At 41.2% G+C, this 12762-nt stretch overlaps 1 protein-coding gene across 6 annotated transcripts in view; it reads right to left on the minus strand.

The window, feature by feature from the left end:
* The window catches only part of LOC131466133 (inactive N-acetylated-alpha-linked acidic dipeptidase-like protein 2), a 396981-nt gene that overhangs the window by 17635 nt on the left and 366584 nt on the right, over positions 1-12762 (minus strand). For all 6 annotated transcript variants that reach the window (XM_058639293.1, XM_058639292.1, XM_058639294.1 and 3 more), the window contains one exon: positions 7665-7758. In XM_058639293.1, the coding sequence (XP_058495276.1) occupies positions 7665-7758 (94 nt within the window). The remainder of the gene's footprint in view (positions 1-7664; positions 7759-12762) is intronic.

Genomic DNA, 12762 nt, shown 5'->3' on the forward strand with positions numbered 1-12762 from the left:
ATATAGTCAGACTAGCAGATAGTATTCAGTGTTGCTGCCACAGAAAAGACTCAGTGCCCTCGAGTTCTTAGTCTGGAAGTAGGAACATCAAGGAGCTGCTGAGTTGTCGACCTCAGTGCTGTGACAGGAGCATGAAGGTGCAACAACTCAGTCAAATAGAGTGGCGCGGTATTTTGCGATGATTTAAAGACAAGCAGGAACATTTTGAACTGGATCCTGTACGTGACAGGAAGCCAGGGAAGTGATGACAGAATAGGGCTGATGTGTTCGCGTCGTCAGAGAAGAGACGACTGATCTCAAGTCTGTTTGCAGAAGTCGTTTCCCTGTGAAATGCAGCTAATGACGGTTTTGGTTTTAGTCTTGGTCTTGCTCTAGTCTCCATCTCTGAACTTCATCAGAAATTCAACTTTTTAGTTTTAGTGCACGACACAACACACAACAGACAATTATCTACATCAACTGATCATCCTGAAGATGAATATGACCGGGGTGATTAAGAAGCTTCATATATTCCTCTAATAATCCCGTATCCCCTCTAACAACAGTGTCTGTGGGTAAATGAATGGAGATTTATGTCAGACCAGACAAGAACAAAGGCAGAGGACAGAAAGGAGAATTGTGATTAGGAAAGTGTTGAACAAAAGACTTTTTAGGCTTTTTTCAATTAGCCAGGTTGTTTGATCTGAGGCGTGTTCATGACTGCTGCTCATGAATACTGCAGTGCTTCATGCCGCCTGTGAAGAATCCATTAAATATCACTAGCTCTCTGTCGGGTTTCTAAAACAGCCACAGACCCCACACACACACACACACGCACGCACGCACACGCATGCACGTGTACGCGCGCGCACACACACACACACACACACACACACACACTCAAGTACCCAAACACCCACCCAGAGCCATTTTACACCCAGCAAAATATACTCCCAGTAATCCTCAATAGACTACGGGAATACATGCATCGCTAACCGCCCATGTGTAGCTTCAACACATGAACACACACCTTGTGCCTTCACTTATTCACACAGCATCACTGTATCCTCTCACACATCTGTAAATATGAGGCCACACATGTGGCCAGTACGGAAGAGTATTAGGGCCACATGAAAAAAAATAAAACAGCATGAATTCTGAGATTAAAGTCAGAATTCTGACTTTTAATCTCAGAATTCTGACTTTTTTCTCAGAATTCATGCTGCTTTATTTTTTCAATCTTTCTTTCATTTTTTTTTATAATAAATAATCTTCTGTAGGCTAAACTACTAATACAGTGAGTGTCATGGAGGGTGTCCAGATGATTTTCTGACACAATAGAAAATAAAAATGTTGTTGACCAAACAGCTTCAGTTTTATCAGTAAGTTCCAGCTCAGGACAGGACTCAACCAAACAACACACCAGGAATTATTTATGCCACATCATGTTTTCCCACACACACACACACACACACACACACACTGACACACACACACACACACACAGAGACACACATCAAAACGTATTTATTTCACTGTCTTCCTCATCGTCTCTCTCCTCCATCTGGTACCTCTGTATTTTTAACCAGTGCAGATAAAAGCTCTCTCCCACCTGTTTCTGGATGAACAGAAGCTGCTTGATGCAAAATCATTGAGATTATCCACACGTTTCACAAAGTCAAATTTATAACTTAAAGACATTTATAATGCCACCTGGAATTAAATTTAATACCAGTTTAATAACCACAATAAAGAAGCCAAAATCTGTCACAAGCAGCCTCTTCCTGATTACACACAGCTGATGAAAATAGTAAAAGTAAATGCAAGCATAAGGAAAATAGCACTTGGGGATGAAGTGTATGTGCAATTGTGTAATATAAAGCAGACGCAATCTCTTCCCATTGTCATATGTTTTTAACGGCCAAAAAATGGGAGTTGCCCAACTGTAGTCCCATGTTGCTTCTTGTTTCCATCTTATTTGCCATATTTTCAAACTTTGCACTAAAATATTAACATAGTTTAAAAAAACAAAACACATGATTTTGGGGATGAAAGAGTTCCCTCGCGTGTTTGGACGCTGTCGTGCAGATGCAGCGGTAGCATGTTGCGAGTAAGGACAGACATTTTTCCATCGTTACGTCGGAACTGTGATACAGAATATGACAGTTCCTCTGTACCTTAAAGTTGCAGTGTGTCACTTTTAAATATAGATGAACGTCTGTTATGAAAGTGCTGATAAAAGCCTTGTTGATACTCATAACACGGACCTCTGAAGAAGGCGTGCAGCCTAAAAGCCACAGAGGTGTCAATATGCTCTGAACTGTAATGCTGCACACAAAGAAACTAGTGTGGATGAATGAATGTTTCTCTTCTGCTGATGTTTCTGGTGGTTACACTGGAATAGATACAGGGAACTTTCCTTCTCTGATCTACACATATGTGTTTCATTTTGACACCTCACTCATCTAAGAAGTGAAATTACGGTTAATTATGACATAAAAAAATCATTTTTACAACAAAGCCAAGTTATAGGGGAAGAGAATAATGGCCCTTTTCCACTATGGTCCCAGTGGCCCAAATATCTATGAAAAGCCAAATCAGGCATATATAGTTTATTAAGTGTATTATCTTAGACTCCGTGCTAGTGGTAGTGAGAAGGAGAGGAGGAGCCAACTGTGTCTCTGCTGTGTTTACAAACATCAGCACAACCTTCCTGCATACTCAGACTTTGTGAAATATGTGGTTGATATCATCGAGTCAGCGCCCAACATTTGATCTTTTATTTGTAAGTGTAAATACTTTTCATATTGCAGCTCAGTAATCTCAGTAAGAACAGAAAAGCTGAGTGACACTCTCATATCATGCTGCCAAATGAAGGTATAATTGTGATTTGCATCTTCGCAGGACGATAGAGGCTTTTAGCCTTGATGAAACGACTCTGCAGTCGTGCCACCGCTCTCCAAACTCCACATGAAAGGGAAAAGTTGCCAAGAGGGTTTTTACTTCAATGCCAACACAGTAGATGTGAGTGGAAGAGATTGTGTGTGGAACACTACAGACATGGGAGCACAATATGAGGTACAGAGAGATGAAGACACGGACGTGGAGACGACAGCAGGTACAATCATCTGTCATCTCTCCCTCTCTCTCAGGTCATAATCCGTCCATTAGTCTCAGATGGAGAAGCATAACCACTCAATCTAAGCCTTAATGGGACAGCGCTTACATGCTTAGATTGAGCCACTGAACCTGAGCCACTGAGCGATTGCCTTAATGGTACGATGAATGAATGAGACTTGAAGTTGAGGCCCTGATACGTGTGCTGGAGCCTTTTCTCCTTTTCAATCTCTGATCTAGAGAGTGTGAATGATTGATAGATAGACTCATTTCATTTAGCCATGAAGAAAAATACAATTCTCTTATTGTAAATCCGAAGCTAATCTGGAACCCACTGACTTTAACACTGAACTGATTAACTATTCATTAAACTGGACACTCAGGGGAATGGTGGCTAGTGTTGTTGACTCACATGTCAGCGGTTTGGTTCCGTGTGGACCTTTCTGTGTGGAGTTTGCATGTTCTCCCCATGTGCTTGTGGGTTTTCTGCGGATACTCTGGTCCAACAACATGCAGATCAGGATAATTGGACACTAAATTAAACGTAGGTGTGAATGTGAGAGCCAATGGTTGTTCGTGACCTGTCCAGTCACTCAGCCGCTCATCCTCTGTCAGGCAGGATTGGCTCCGGATAATAAATGAATGATAAATCTTTTGTCAGCTCCTGCACTTGTGGATTCTTTGCACAATGAGAGCAATTTGTCGATGCTGGAGGTGAAAACAGCACGCAAGGTTAAATCTACGCCACAGCCTCTGTCGTGCATCGTCGTTAGAAGGTCGTGCTATTATTACTATTAGTTCTTTTCAGGGACAGAGTTGTTGACATGCTCCAGGAGAGTGACTGAATGAGCTGATGTTGTATCAGAAGGCCCAAGAGGGCGGACCGTTTTAAACTGGTGAATATTTGACGATGTAAATTTCCAGGCTGTTGTATTCAGACCTTGAGTCTCGGTTGTTCACACTTTGAGAAAATACATAATGCAAATCACTTTATGTAACAAATACAAAGAAGCCCAAACTTTTCTCAGTTTAACATGTAACAGTATTGACAGCTTTTATGATCACATACTTTTATTTTATAGTTCGAACCATTTTATGTCCTATGTTTTATTCAATGTCCCATGCTTTTATCTTTGCACCAAAGAGCTTTTATGTTCGTTCCATAGAGCAGTCATTCTCCAAGACTGGGTCAGGACCCACAGCTGGGAGTTTGTTTTTTTAATGTTTTATTTTTACATAATTAGTTTTCCAGCCTTTTACCTCAGATTTATTGAATAACACATGCGTACAATTAAATTGTTTTGTATTTTATAAAACATATCTCATGGAAATGGCTGATTATCTATTAAAAAATATGTTACAGAAAGTAAAAATGAATTATGCACAAGTGTGCGTGTCATGATTTATATCGTGAAGTCGTGTCACGACTTTTTGCAATCTTTAAAAAGTGGCTCCACTTATGAAAAGTTTGGGAAACACTGTAATTTAGTGGCAATTTTAACTTCGATGTGGAAACAGACAATGGAAATAAAGGGATTTGTAATTCTGACAATGTGTCTAATTTAGTTTTGAAATGATTTTATGTGTCGTAACACAATAAACTCTGTAAGATATACACATCTGCTGTCAGGATGGGAATGCTAAACAAAGTTTCATCTTACTTTTTATGTGCAATTAAATCAAAGTATCTATCAGTCTGAACTATGTGAGCCACAAAAACTTAGAATGCCCCAAATTTCCCTGAAGGCCCACTGCAGTGTACTCATACAGTATCATTTATCATAAATTCTACAAACTATACTTTTATATGGTCTTCTTCCTTTTCTTTCAGCTTCTCCGTTCAGAGGTCACCACAGTTTATCTGCCTCCATCTCGCCCTCTCCCTTGTTACACTGTTACTCTGTTACACCAACTGTCCTCATGTCCTCCTGAACAACATCCATGAACCTTCCTCCTGCCCGGCAGCTCCATCTTCATCATCCTTTGTCCAGTATAATCACTATCCCTCCTCTGCACCGAACCATCTCAACCTTGACCTCAAACCACTCAACCCAAGCTGTCCCTCGAATATGTTCATTCCTGATCCTGTCCATCCTGGTCACTCCCAGCATCTTCAGCTGTGCCTCCTGTCTTTTTAAGGTCTCACTACCATCTTGTAGATCACTTTAGCTGCTCCCCTTCTTGAGCCTTGAGATAATGTCTCAAGGCTCGAATCACCCCTGACACTGGTCTCCACCCACTACACCCTGCCTGCACTCTCTTCTCCACCGCTCTTGTACCTACATGTAGATGGTATTTGTAGATATTTGAGATTACTTTTTAAGAATATTGAGACTAGGTCTGACGTTAAGTGCAGTAATTCCCATAATAACTGTGTCTCAAATATTGACACATGTATTAATACACGTTTGTATCTTGTATTCACAGCAGGATCATGAGAAAATACTGCTGACAGTTAAGGCCCTGGTATACTGGGTTGCATATCATGGACCGTGGTATACTCGTGCGTCAGGGTCCTGTCGTATCTGACTTGACCACCGGGTGGCGGTACAAGTCTGGACGCAGGGAACAGGACGCATTCTTACCAAAGAAGAAGAGAACAATGCTACAGCTCCCTCCGTCTGGTTCGAGCGGCTCGCAGATGAAAGGAGTCAGAGGTGTCAGCCGGTTTGAGGGTCGGATGATCTTCGATGTTTTTTCTGCTTGGTGAGCGGGGCTTATACTCGATCTACCGGTAAGACTATTGTGGAATTATTGACCAAAAATAAGAGGATAATACCATGATAGATGATAAAACTCCACTGAGAGCAAGTTGTTTTGACATAAGTTCAACAACTGCAATTCAGTTGTTGTTTTTTTGAATTAACTTTCCACAGTTCGCAAAAATATCACCAAATTCAGTTGAAGAGAAACAGATTTTAAGTTCTTCACCGTCTGAACAGAGCAAAGAGTCAAGGACACTGAGGTAAAGACAGAGGAGAGGAGTGGAGCGGAGGTGACACGACGGCAGAGAAAAGGAATGAAGAGATTTAAAGCTGAAGAAGTGAAACTTTCAGGGCCAGTCACGAGGGTCAAAGGTTACACGGGGAGAAGTTGATATTGAATGCTTGGTTTAAATTTGTACAAATGCAGGAATCAAGGTCATTTAGCTGCAGAATCATGAGCGGAGAAATCAATAAGTTCAGCTCAACAGATGAAGCAACAATAAATCTTGGCAATGGTGGAGAAAGTCTGTTTGTGTGTGTGTGTGTGTGTGTGTGTGTGTGTGTGTGTGCGTGTGTGTGTGTGTGTGTGTGTGCGTGTGTGTGTGTGTGTGTGTGTACATGAGAGACAGACTTTTATGCAGAGCTATAACTCAACTTCACTGTCTGTACAGACGTGAATTCATAAACACACACACACACACACACACAAGCCCTTACAGTAACCTGGTTCTAACCCTAACCCAACCCTGATCCTGATCCTGATTTTTACCTTTAGTTCTGGCCTCAGCTCTAACATTTATCTTATTCCATACACTGGTCCAGACCTTAGGGTTAGGGTACTGTTGTATTTCAATGTAATGAATAAAAGTGCACAGATTGTCTGGCACAATTTACTTCTCATACATTCCCACAGCAGCATCCCGCATTAGAACCACTCTTTGATTGACAGCGTTGGAGAAATGAGTGTTTTCTGTTCCATGCGGAGCCGCATGTTGTGTGTTATTTGCTCAGCGATGTAGCCCATTTCCATTTGTGCATATTGTACACTGAATAAAAACACTATTATTGGGTTTCCCTGTTTCAGATTTACATAATGATTGCGCTTCCTTTCTCCTGTTGTTCGTTCGTTAATTTGCTTTTATCAACGTGGGTTTGATCGTTGGGGAAGACACAGAGCGGACGGCAGAATATGTTTAAATAACTGGGCTTGAAAAGAGCTTCCCCTGTTTCAAAGACCACGGCTGGCACTGGTTTGAACATCTTATCATATAACTAACCCTGTAGTGGCCCTTTAATGCTGCTTCACATCGTGTGGTGTGCTGTGTGAGGGGCCGTGTAAGTGACATGCACAGGCCCGTGCTTTGCCCTTGGCTGTCTCCTCCAAACCTCGCAGAGGGACATTGAGATAATATTCCTGAAAGTAACCCAACAAACCGAGACGTAACGCTTTTAAAAACTGCCATTTTGAGTTGTGAGAACCAGTGAAAATGAACCAACATTTGTCCTCACAACGCTAATAAAAAACAAGAATACTGCACGTCCTGTGTCCTACAGTGTTGTTGTGGGTCTTCAGTTGTCAACGTCTTAAACTGTCCACATGTCATTGTTGACAGATTCTGGTCCCAGTGTCATTTTTGTGGTGAACTGGCGAGTCTGACTCCAATGTTCAGTCTGGTTTAGGTGTTTTCTCTCCATTAACTCCTGAGACAAATGGTCTGGTTCCTGAGCTGCTACATGCTCCACTGTTTTCACCACTATAGACCACTATAGACCCCTATAGACCCCTATAGACCTCTATAGACCCCTGTGCACACTATCATTAACAGCATTCTTGTTGATGTAGCGTGTCAACATTAGTGTTACCTTTGAGTTTGTTTTGTACGTCCAGGGCGATATCCAGAGGGTAGAACGGCAGCACAGGGTCATTGACCAGGCGGAGAATTGCTTCTGCTGTCATCTGAAGAAACACAGTGACAAAGAAACTTCAGGTCAGATTTTTATTGCCATTGGCACGTGAAGATAAAACGACACAAACGCAGTTGAGACACATCAGCGGAGACTGTGGAGATATTGGGCCATATCTTATGCCACGAGTGTCATTGATAGACAAGCAAACTTTTGATTGGTTTCATTGCTGTACACTCAAAACACGAATAACTCAGACACTAAATACATGAGTCACTAATCTGAGATAACATGTCGTGTGAATAGCTAGATTGGAGTTAGACACGTCCTAATACACTTAGAATGAGTTATTTTTGCACACACACCAATTAATGAGAGTTAATTTGAATTGGGTGCCTTGCTCAGGGGCACCCTAGCCCTTGATCTGTCCTGGTATTTGAACCGGGAACCGTCCAGTTACAAGCCCAATTCCTTCCTTGGTCATGGGCTGACCCGCTGCGACACACACTTTGGACCACATGCTTTAGATCGTCTAAATAGTGATTTGCAAATTTCAATCTTTGAACTGGAAGGTTGTGGGTTCAGTTACTGACCCCACATTCTACATGCTGATGTGTCCTTGGGCAAGACACTTAACTCCACATTGATCATGACAAACCTGTGGTGTAAAGCAGCTTATCATGTGATGCACTCACTCTGATTGTTTTTGAACACACTGCATCACAAACCTGAGACTCAGCACAACCGAACGGCCTGGACATCAGCTGTCATGTGACAGGGAGATAAATAAATGACAGCGATCTCTGCTTGTTGTGGCTCCTCACACTGAGAACACTGTCCACATCACACAGAGTCTGTTTGGCTTTGCTCTAACAGCGAAGTGTCGTCACGATGCAAACAGTGTCACGGACTCAAGACGCTCACACACACTCGGCGTCGATGGGGATTTTTTATTGGCGTGTAACATAAAACGTGCAGTTTAGTGTGCTAACCAGCTGAGCTGAGATTATTGATCAATCGATCGATCATCTCCTTCCTCACCCAGACTGTATCATCCTTCCTGCTGCAGTGCAGGAAAAGTGCATCTCTCAGTGTCACGCAATAATTGGACTCGACTTTATCAGCCGAGGGCATCGCACGCATAATTTACACTGAGCTGGAAGAAAAACTGGCATTCATTAATAATTTCACTGAGTCACAGTTTTGCTTTTACTATTGTCAATGTTTACGTTTGTTGATATTGAGTTTTAATATTTGGTTTATATTTAGATCTCATTTGTGTAGAGGTTTTTTTTTTACTGTTCATTTTCTTATTAAAGATATTTTTATGTTTCAAACTAACTGTCACATTCACGTTTTTGTGTAATATTTTTTTGCTTCACCCTTTTTCTTAACAGTCAAGATTAAAAATGAATTTTAAAATTCTAATTAACATTTCCTATTCAAGTCAAGAACATTTTATGATTAAATTATATTTTTTATCATTTAAACTTCATTTAATTTAGTTTCATATTAACTGAGAATTAAGTTTTAACATACAAGCATCTCTGTGTGTGTGTGTGTGTGTGTTCCAGCTAACCTGCTCCTTTCCTGACCAACCAATGGCCCTAAAGCCAGAATCCACCGATGCAAACTTAAATGGACAATAACTCTCTCTCTTACACACACACACACACACACACACACACACAGGAAAACACAGGGTGAATGTGTCAGAGGTCAAAGGTCAGCCCAGACTGAGCTACAGATTGCCAGGAGTTTCTCTGCAGGAAACACTCACTACAGATTCGTGCACACAAAAAAATCCTCTTCCACAGCTTCATCTAAACAAAGGGTCCTTTTTATTATCGTGCAATAAATGAATTTGTGCTTGGACATTAAAATGTAATGATTCAAAAGATATAAGTGGCGTTTTAACACATAGTCACAGTATAGACCACGTCTGACTGAGCACGAGAAGCACTTAGAACTGGGTTCATGCTTCATTTACGAGAGTGCGCTCCCTCCACTGGAGCAACATATGACGCGATGACACAGAGGTGAGGAGAAGAGATAGACCCACTTAGCTGGCACCAAACAGCTTTAACTCTCAGGTCACTGATGTCATGACAAGGGTTACGTAAGCTAGATGACAAATCTCCCTCTCATTCCGCCTTCAACAACCTTTTCCCTGAATTAAAACAAGTGTGGCATAAAAATATTAATCAGAAATAAAAATGAATGAATTCATTCAGCAATGTTTTAATGACTTTGTTTATCAGTGATTGAATGAATCAGTTGTAACATTTTGTATCGTGGCTTGTAGGGCTGCACCACTCTGAGAACATGTGAATCACGATTGAGGTCGCGACAGGAAGAGGCACAAGAATCCAACCGAACAATGTCCAACTGTAGATAAACTTAAAAAGACTTAACAAACGTGGGTTACTCGCCAACATTTAGCAGAGGAAACGTCTAAAAAACTCCTCATTTAACGGAGGAGTCTGGTGTATTTAGTGACAGCACTGCTGAAAGCCTGCGATCGCGAGACCAATGCAAACCTAGTATAAACCTAGTAAACCTGGTATATACAGCGTTTTGATAGAATACGAAAGTAAACGTTAACTATCTTTTTCCTTGTTGTGTTTACAAAGGTTGTCTGTAAACACAGCATCTTCACACAAACCCCCCAACACAAATCAAAATGCTGTCGTACATATGCCACGCTTATTAAGTATACATTAAAGTGTTCACAGAGACACAATGAAGAACGCCAGAGCGACTAGGGAAAGAAAATAAATGTTATCACAAAGCAAACACGAGAGGAGGAAGACGACGTCAACAAAAATAAGCAACAGTGGATGACGTTTTGAGATTTCAACACGATGAGACCCCCAAACACGCTGTTTCCATGTGGATGAAACGATAGAAACAATTCACAATTCAACTTGTTTTTGTGTGGGCAGACCCTAATAAAGTTGGTCAAAGTTGGGAGTGAGATTACAGGGTGCAGCTCACCGAAGAAATCTATGGAAAGTGAGTTACCAGTCAGAGTTTTGTATGAGATGTTGTCGAGGCAGCGGATTCACATGCAGACCCAGAGTTTCCCAGGTTTGAGAATCTTTATTAATGAATGTTTGCAGCAGAGATTCTCCTTTCAATCAAAGACTTGGATTCCTCTGGCTTCTGCTGTTGAGAGGTGAGGCGGGGCTCACAAGTTGAAGGCAGGATAAAGAAAGTGGACCGGTCTTAAGTCATAAGTCAGGTGTGTAACCCTGCACAGGACAGTGATCTAAAAAACCACGTATGGAGATGGTTTTGGATGTGATGTGATTCTGAACTCTTCTGCGTCACTCACAGTGCAGCTCGAACGTCAACAGCGACGTAGATCCAGTGAGACAAAGGGGAGGTGCTTAAACCATCAACACACAGTCAACAGACAATAGTTTAAAAATGCTCCGCGGCGCCACATCAAACTAACCATCTGGGACAGAAACAAACACAGATTTAGGTTCTAGGTTCTTACGTTCACAGTTTCAGGTGAGTTTACACACACACACACACACACACACAAACATCAGATAGGCATCATATCAGAATCGGGCATCAACAAATGTAGGTGAAGTGACCTGAAGTCGCAGGTTATTTTAGAAAACAATAACAAACAAAAACAAGGCACGTCACAGCTCCTATTATTTATGTAGCCATTGAAAAGTTGAACTTCCTTGGCTAACCTGCTTTCTTCTATGATTTTATGACGGTTTATACCAAATATGTATTTATTCCAACACATTTTTCCACACGCTACTATTTTACTATTTCTGTTTTATTATTCCTGTCACTACACAGCAATTTACATGACATAAAACTACATGACATGGATTGATAATGCACATGTAATCAGTTTATGGTTGAATGTGGTGGGAAAATCATTGTTGTCTTCTTGTTTTTACGAGCCGTGTAAATTTAAAGCAGCAAAAATATGAGGCCTGACCATATTTCACTCCATCTTTTTATTTGTATTGATTCAAATGATTTAATTAAAATGGTTCAACATTTTGAAAATACCAACAGTGTCCATTCTCATTGCAGATAAAAGCCAGATGTTCGTGTGTTTTTTAACCAGTGGAATCAAGACTTTAATCCACCTGCTGTGAGCAGCTGTTCAAACACAATGATTCTCTGTGCCAGTATTTGTGAAAATGGCCCAGAATGTACAGACGTTGTTGTGCACCTCTCTGTGCCGCTGTCACCCAAATCAATCCAGCAGGGTGGGGGGTATCGGGGGAGGGATTAGAGAATTGATTTGAGGCTGGTGAGTAATACTACTGCAGAAAGCATATATCAAAAGCCTGTAATGTGGTGGGACAGAAAAGGCCGTTGATTTCTTATTTATGGGATTATTTCTGGATCGTCTCTGTCCAAGGCGGAGGCGAGAGAGAGAGAGAGAGAGAGAGAGAGAGAGAGAGAGAGAGAGAGAGAGAGAGGGAGAGACTGGGAGGGGGGAAGGGGCAGTGGTGGCAGTGAGAGGGTGAGAGATGGAGGAAGAAAGGCAGAAAAGAGGCTGTGACATAATAGAAAGCAAAAGACAATCCATACTGAAGAGAGAAGACAGTTAGTGAGGAAAGAGCATTTGTTTCCACATGTTTCTGTGACAGATGTTCATTCTGATCAGGCGTGGAGTGAAAGACAAACATAAAAGAGTGAATGAATGAAACTCATCATGAACTTTCCAATAACAAAAATAATAATAAACTCACAAAACCCTCGACATGAGCCTGAAATCAATATGAGCTGAAATATATTCTCACAAAAATAGACACAGGATCCACGTCTGAAATGTCACTTTAACATTAGTTGGACTGAAGCATGTTGTTACATACATTTTTAATATGTTGACATTATGAAAAATGAGCTACTTGGTTGACCATTGACCGAGTGATCTTTGTGTTTCAATATGTTGCCAGTCCTCTCCCCTGTCGTCTCTGGGCTTTCCATCTATTGTTGCACAGTTTATTCATGTTGTTTTCTCACTGTCTGCATTGCTACACTCGGCCACTGTGGTAAACACAACTAA

This window comes from Solea solea, chromosome 9 (genome assembly GCF_958295425.1).
Source record: "Solea solea chromosome 9, fSolSol10.1, whole genome shotgun sequence".
Lineage (NCBI taxonomy): Eukaryota > Metazoa > Chordata > Actinopteri > Pleuronectiformes > Soleidae > Solea > Solea solea.